Genomic DNA, 6,422 nt, shown 5'->3' with positions numbered 1-6,422 from the left:
TCCATCCATCTTCCATTCATCCATCCATCCATCCATCATCCTTTTTAAAAAAAATAATAATACTTTTTATACGTCAAAAGTTATTTTGAATTTCACAAGAATTGGTGTTTTCCTGTTTTATATTTATGGAGCCTAATGATTTTGGTTTTACTTTTTGCGAAAAATTTAAAATTTTTCATAAATTTTGGTTACAGCCAAATATTTTACGCTTCATTATTTAGTCTGTTTCACTGAAGGTTGTTTTTTAAACTTTTCTATGCTTCATGAAATGTTTTTATGTTTTACAGGTTTTTGTTGGTGCCTGTAGGTTTTTTCTGTGGACCATTCAGACTATATCATGTTTAATGAAATACTTTTTTATTTGACCTTCAGGGCCACCGTATATATCTGTGTGAGTTAGTTTACTCGTTATAACATGGTGTTTTTCCACACATGCGCAGACGCACAGATGCTGCTCTTCAGCAGCCACACTGACAGCTGATCAGTAATCAATAATCAGATCGATGAACCATAAACCAGTCCCAGGTAATCAGAGTCTCTGCTGTCCTCAGGATAATTCAATCTTCCCTCCACACTCCCGAGGGACAGCGCTGCGCACGCGCACACGCACAGTCAGCATAATAAGCCCCCGCTCCGTGCCCTCCCACCAGCGGGGCGTGCTCGTGAGCGCGTGTCCGCCGGAGAGTGTTGGTGAGACTGTGGGACTGAGCTCGGACACGGAACAGTCCGAGACTCGGTGAGAGGACCGGAGGGGACCGAACCGAGCCTCAAGAGGACACGGAAACGGTCTCGGTGCGCGTGCGTGAGAGTAGTTGGACTTTTTTTCCTGTTTCTCTGTGTTGGAGCTCTGAGGACCTCGCGCTGCTTTTCCTCCTCTTCTTCCTCTCGGAGCGGACATGAAGCGGCACGAGGAGGTCTGAGGATCCGAGCAGGTAAACCGGACTAACCTTTGGTGAGCTGTGATTGACAGCTGACGACAAACCGGAAACAGAGCGTTACCTCTGACCTCTCACTGTGGGCTCTCTCTGATCGTTGATCAATCAGCCCATAAACAGGTGGTTACCATGGTAACAGAGAGCGCTGGGGGCCATGGGGGCCGGGGAGGTGTAATAGGTTTATTAGAGGTTTCAACATGTTAATCCAGATCAGAGAATCCTGATCAGAGAATCCGGATCAGAGAATCCAGATCAGAGAATCCGGATCAGAGAATCCAGATCAGAGAATCTGGATCAGAGAACCTGTAAGTGGATCAGAGAATCTGGATCAGAGAACCTGTTAGTGGATTAGAGAATCTGGATCAGAGAATCTGGATCAGAGAATCTGGATCAGAGAATCCGGATTAGAGAATCCAGGTCAGAGAATCTGGATCAGAGAATCCAGGTCAGAGAATCTGGATCAGAGAATCTGGATCAGAGAACCTGTTAGTGGATCAGAGAATCTGGATCAGAGAATCTGGATCAGAGAACCTGTTAGTGGATCAGAGAATCCGGATCAGAGAATCTGGATCAGAGAATCTTGATCAGAGAATCCAGATCAGAGAATCCGGATCAGAGAATCTGGATCAGAGAATCCAGATCAGAGAATCCAGATCAGAGAATCCGGATCAGAGAATCTGAATCAGAGAACCTGTTAGTGGATCAGAGAATCCGGATCAGAGAACCTGTTGGTGGATCAGAGAATCTGGATCAGAAAATCTGGATCAGAGAATCCAGATCAGAGAATCTGGATCAGAGAATCTGGATCAGAGAATCCGGATCAGAGAATCCAGATCAGAGAATCTGGATCAGAGAACCTGTAAGTGGATCAGAGAATCCGGATCAGAGAATCCAGATCAGAGAATCTGGATCAGAGAACCTGTAAGTGGATCAGAGAATCTGGATCAGAGAACCTGTTAGTGGATTAGAGAATCTCGATCAGAGAATCTGGATCAGAGAATCTGGATCAGAGAATCCGGATTAGAGAATCCAGGTCAGAGAATCTGGGTCAGAGAATCCAGGTCAGAGAATCTGGATCAGAGAATCTGGATCAGAGAACCTGTTAGTGGATCAGAGAATCTGGATCAGAGAATCTGGATCAGAGAACCTGTTAGTGGATCAGAGAATCCGGATCAGAGAATCTGGATCAGAGAATCTTGATCAGAGAATCCAGATCAGAGAATCCGGATCAGAGAATCTGGATCAGAGAATCCAGATCAGAGAATCCAGATCAGAGAATCCGGATCAGAGAATCTGAATCAGAGAACCTGTTAGTGGATCAGAGAATCCGGATCAGAGAACCTGTTGGTGGATCAGAGAATCTGGATCAGAGAATCTGGATCAGAGAATCCAGGTCAGAGAATCTGGATCAGAGAATCTGGATCAGAGAATCTGGATCAGAGAATCCAGGTCAGAGAATCTGGATCAGAGAACCTGTTAGTGGATCAGAGAATCTGGATCAGAGAATCCGGATCAGAGAATCCAGGTCAGAGAATCTGGATCAGAGAACCTGTTAGTGGATCAGAGAATCCGGATCAGAGAACCTGTTGGTGGATCAGAGAATCTGGATCAGAGAATCCAGGTCAGAGAATCTGGATCAGAGAATCCGGATCAGAGAATCTGGATCAGAGAATCCAGGTCAGAGAATCTGGATCAGAGAACCTGTAAGTGGATCAGAGAATCCGGATCAGAGAATCTGGATCAGAGAATCTGGATCAGAGAACCTGTTAGTGGATCAGAGAATCTGGATCAGAGAACCTGTTGGTGGATCAGAGAATCTGGATCAGAGAATCCGGATCAGAGAATCTGGATCAGAGAATCTTGATCAGAGAACATGTAAGTGGATCTGAGGAATCTGGATCAGAGAACCCGGATCAGAGAAACTGTTAATGGATCAGAGAATCTGGATCAGAGAACCTGTTAGTGGATCTGAGAATCTGGATCAGAGAACATGTCAGTGGATCTGAGAATCTGGATCTGAGAACCTGTTAGTGGATCAGAGAATCCGGATCAGAGAATCCAGATCAGAGATTCTGGATCAGAGAATCTGGATCAGAGAACATGTTAGTGGATCAGAGAATCCGGATCAGAGAATCCAGATCAGAGAATCCGGATCAGAGAACATGTTAGTGGATCTGAGAATCTGGATCAGAGAACCTGTTAGTGGATCAGAGAATCTGGATCAGAGAATCCGGATCAGAGAACCTGTTAGTGGATCAGAGAATCCGGATCAGAGAATCTGGATCAGAGAATCTTGATCAGAGAACATGTAAGTGGGTCTGAGGAATCTGGATCAGAGAACCCGGATCAGAGAAACTGTTAATGGATCAGAGAATCTGGATCAGAGAACCTGTTAGTGGATCTGAGAATCTGGATCAGAGAACATGTCAGTGGATCTGAGAATCTGGATCTGAGAACCTATTAGTGGATCAGAGAATCCGGATCAGAGAATCCAGATCAGAGATTCTGGATCAGAGAATCTGGATCAGAGAACATGTTAGTGGATCAGAGAATCCAGATCAGAGAATCCAGATCAGAGAATCCGGATCAGAGAACATGTTAGTGGATCTGAGAATCTGGATCAGAGAACCTGTTAGTGGATCAGAGAATCCGGATCAGAGAACCTGTTAGAGGATTAGAGAATCTGGATCAGAGAACCTGTTAGTGGATCAGAGAATCCGGATCAGAGAACCTCTTAGTGGAACAGAGAATGCGGATCAGAGAACCTGTAAGTGGATCAGAGAATCTGGATCAGAGAACCTGTTAGTGGAACTGAGAATCTGGATCAGAGAATCTGTTAGTGGATCAGAGAATCTGGATCAGAAAACCTGTTAGTGGATCGGAGAATCCGGATCAGAGAACCTGTTAGTGGATCAGAGAATCTGAATCAGAGAATCTGGATCAGAAAACCTGTTAGTGGATCGGAGAATCTGAATCAGAGATTCTGGATCAGAAAACCTGTTAGTGGATCAGAGAATCTGGATCAGAGAACCTGTTAGTGGATCGGAGAATCTGAATCAGAGATTCTGGATCAGAAAACCTGTTAGTGGATCAGAGAATCTGGATCAGAGAACCTGTTAGTGGAACTGAGAATCTGGATCAGAGAACCTGTTAGTGGTTTAGAGAATCCGGATCAGAGAACCTGTCAGTGGATCAGAGAATCTGGATCAGAGAACATGTTAGTGGTTTAGAGAATCTGGATCAGAGAACCTGTTAGTGGATCTGAGAATCTGGATCAGAGAACATGTTAGTGGTTTAGAGAATCCGGATCAGAGAACCTGTCAGTGGATCAGAGAATCTGGATCAGAGAACATGTTAGTGGTTTAGAGAATCTGGATCAGAGAACCTGTAAGTGGATCTGAGAATCCGGATCAGATTCCAGCCCATAGCCCAAAGAAGACCAGCCTCGTGACCCACAGAAGACCAGTCTCGGGGCCCACAGAAGACCAGTCTCGGGGCCCACAGCGGACCAGTCTAGGGGCCCACAGAAGACCAGTCTCGGGGCCCACAGCGGACCAGTTCCGGGGCCCACAGAAGACCAGTCTCGGGGCCCACAGCGGACCAGTCTAGGGGCCCACAGAAGACCAGTCTAGGGGCCCGTGCTGATCCACATCAGTCTGCCCCATCAGGACTTCCTCTCAGTCCAGACCTGTATCTCAGCTTCAGGGACCTTGTAATGTTTGATAAGAGCTTACTCATTAACTGATGATCAGGGGTTAGTTCCTCGTTGGTTGCCATAGAGACGTGGTTGTGTCTCTTTAAACGGTGTTCTGCTGGTGTGATATCTGATTATCAGGCTGTCCTTAAACACACCTGCAGCTCTCTGTCTCTGGGATGAAATAATTGAATCATGGTTAAGATCACACAGAGGACACTCACTGCTGGCCAGACGCCGTACGCCTTAAAGGGACAGGTCACCTTTTTACAGGAGGGCCCATTAACTCTGCTCTCAGTGCCGGGGACCAGACTCATGAGGACTCTGGGTTCAGATGTGAATCAGTGTAAAAGAACAAATCACTCCTGAACATCAAGATAACAATGCTTTCAATGATGCATGTGGTTCTTTTTCCCTGCACTTTGTCTGACAGGCTGGTTCTTTATTTTTCATGCAGCTTGTCTGATAGGATGGTTCTTTATTTTCCCTGCAGTTTGTCTTACAGGTTGGTCGTTTAGTTTTCCCTGCAGCTTGTCTGACAGGCTGGTTTTTTAGTTTTCCCTGCAGCTTGTCCAACAGGTTGGTTCTGTCTTATCTCTGCAGATTGTCTGACAGGCTGGTTCTCTCTTTTCCCTGCAGATTGTCTGACAGGCTGGTTCTCTTTTTTTCCCTGCAGTTTGTCTGACAGGCTGGTTCTCTCTTTTCCCTGCAGATTGTCTAACAGGCTCATCATGGTTCCTGCGTGGCCCCTCCCCCTGCTGCCCCTCGTCCTCCTGGTCCAATCATCTGATTTTTCTGTCTTGACTGAAAATACCACAGAAGTCCTCGAGGAGGTGACTCTGGCAGCCATCTTGCCTCTAACAAACACAGACTATGCGTGGGCGTGGCCACGTGTTGCTCCTGCACTCGAGTTGGCAGTGCAGCGGGTGAACTCTGACCCCTGGCTGTTGCCGGGCCTGAAGCTCCAGCTGGTCCACGGCACATCTGAGAACCATGAGGGGTTCTGCTCAGACTCGATGGCGCCACTGGTCGCCGTCGACCTCAAACTGGCCCACGACCCCTGGGCCTTCATCGGGCCAGGCTGCGGCTACTCTTCCTCGCCTGTCGCTCGTTTCACCACCCACTGGGACGTTCCCATGGTAACAGCCGGAGCCCCAGCCATCTACTTTGAATCCTTCTCGGCGGTCACCAATGTCGGCCCCACCCACAAGAAGCTTGGCGAGCTGAGTCTGAAGATCCACGACACGTTTGGCTGGTGGCGCCACGTCATGATGGTCTACAGCGACAACAAGGACTCCAACGACGACCGCAATTGTTACTTCGCCGTGGAGGGCATCTACAGGGCGCTGGATAACGCCAACGTGAGCATCAAAGACCGCGCCATCGAACCCGACTTCAGCTTCAGCCAGCTGGTCCAGGAAGTCCGCGACCACGGCCGAGGTAGGACCGCCTCCAACTTCCTGTTGTGCTGATAGATCCTCATTCAGAGTCCTCATCCTTTCCTCCTTCTATCCTTCCTTACTCCCTTCCTTTGCTATTTTCTATCCCTCCTTCATTCCTTTCTTCTTCCGTTCCCTCCTTCCATTCCTTTCCTTCCTCCCATCCCTACCTTCCTTCTTCCCTTCCTTCTTTCTCTCCATCCTTCTTCTATTTCCTCCTTCCCTCCCTTCCATCCTCCCTTCCCCCCAATTCCTTCCTTTTCCCTCCCTCCCTCCCTCCCCTCATATGTCTGCTCTGAATCTGTTTCCATGCAGATGTTAGAACAGAGAGTGATTAAATATCAGGGCCGGTTC

At 47.5% G+C, this 6,422-nt stretch overlaps 1 protein-coding gene across 2 annotated transcripts in view; it reads left to right on the top strand.

The window, feature by feature from the left end:
• Positions 1 to 680: 680 nt before the first annotated feature.
• The window catches only part of LOC121524024 (atrial natriuretic peptide receptor 1-like), a 61,367-nt gene continuing 55,625 nt past the window's right edge, over positions 681 to 6,422 (top strand). For both annotated transcript variants that reach the window (XM_041809190.1, XM_041809189.1), the window contains exons 1-2: positions 681 to 932; positions 5,342 to 6,069. In XM_041809190.1, the coding sequence (XP_041665124.1) occupies positions 5,361 to 6,069 (709 nt within the window). In that variant the 5' untranslated portion in view covers positions 681 to 932; positions 5,342 to 5,360. The remainder of the gene's footprint in view (positions 933 to 5,341; positions 6,070 to 6,422) is intronic.

This window comes from Cheilinus undulatus, linkage group 16, assembly GCF_018320785.1.
Source record: "Cheilinus undulatus linkage group 16, ASM1832078v1, whole genome shotgun sequence".
Taxonomy (NCBI): Eukaryota; Metazoa; Chordata; class Actinopteri; order Labriformes; family Labridae; genus Cheilinus; species Cheilinus undulatus.
This window is presented reverse-complemented; position numbering and strand designations above follow the sequence as displayed.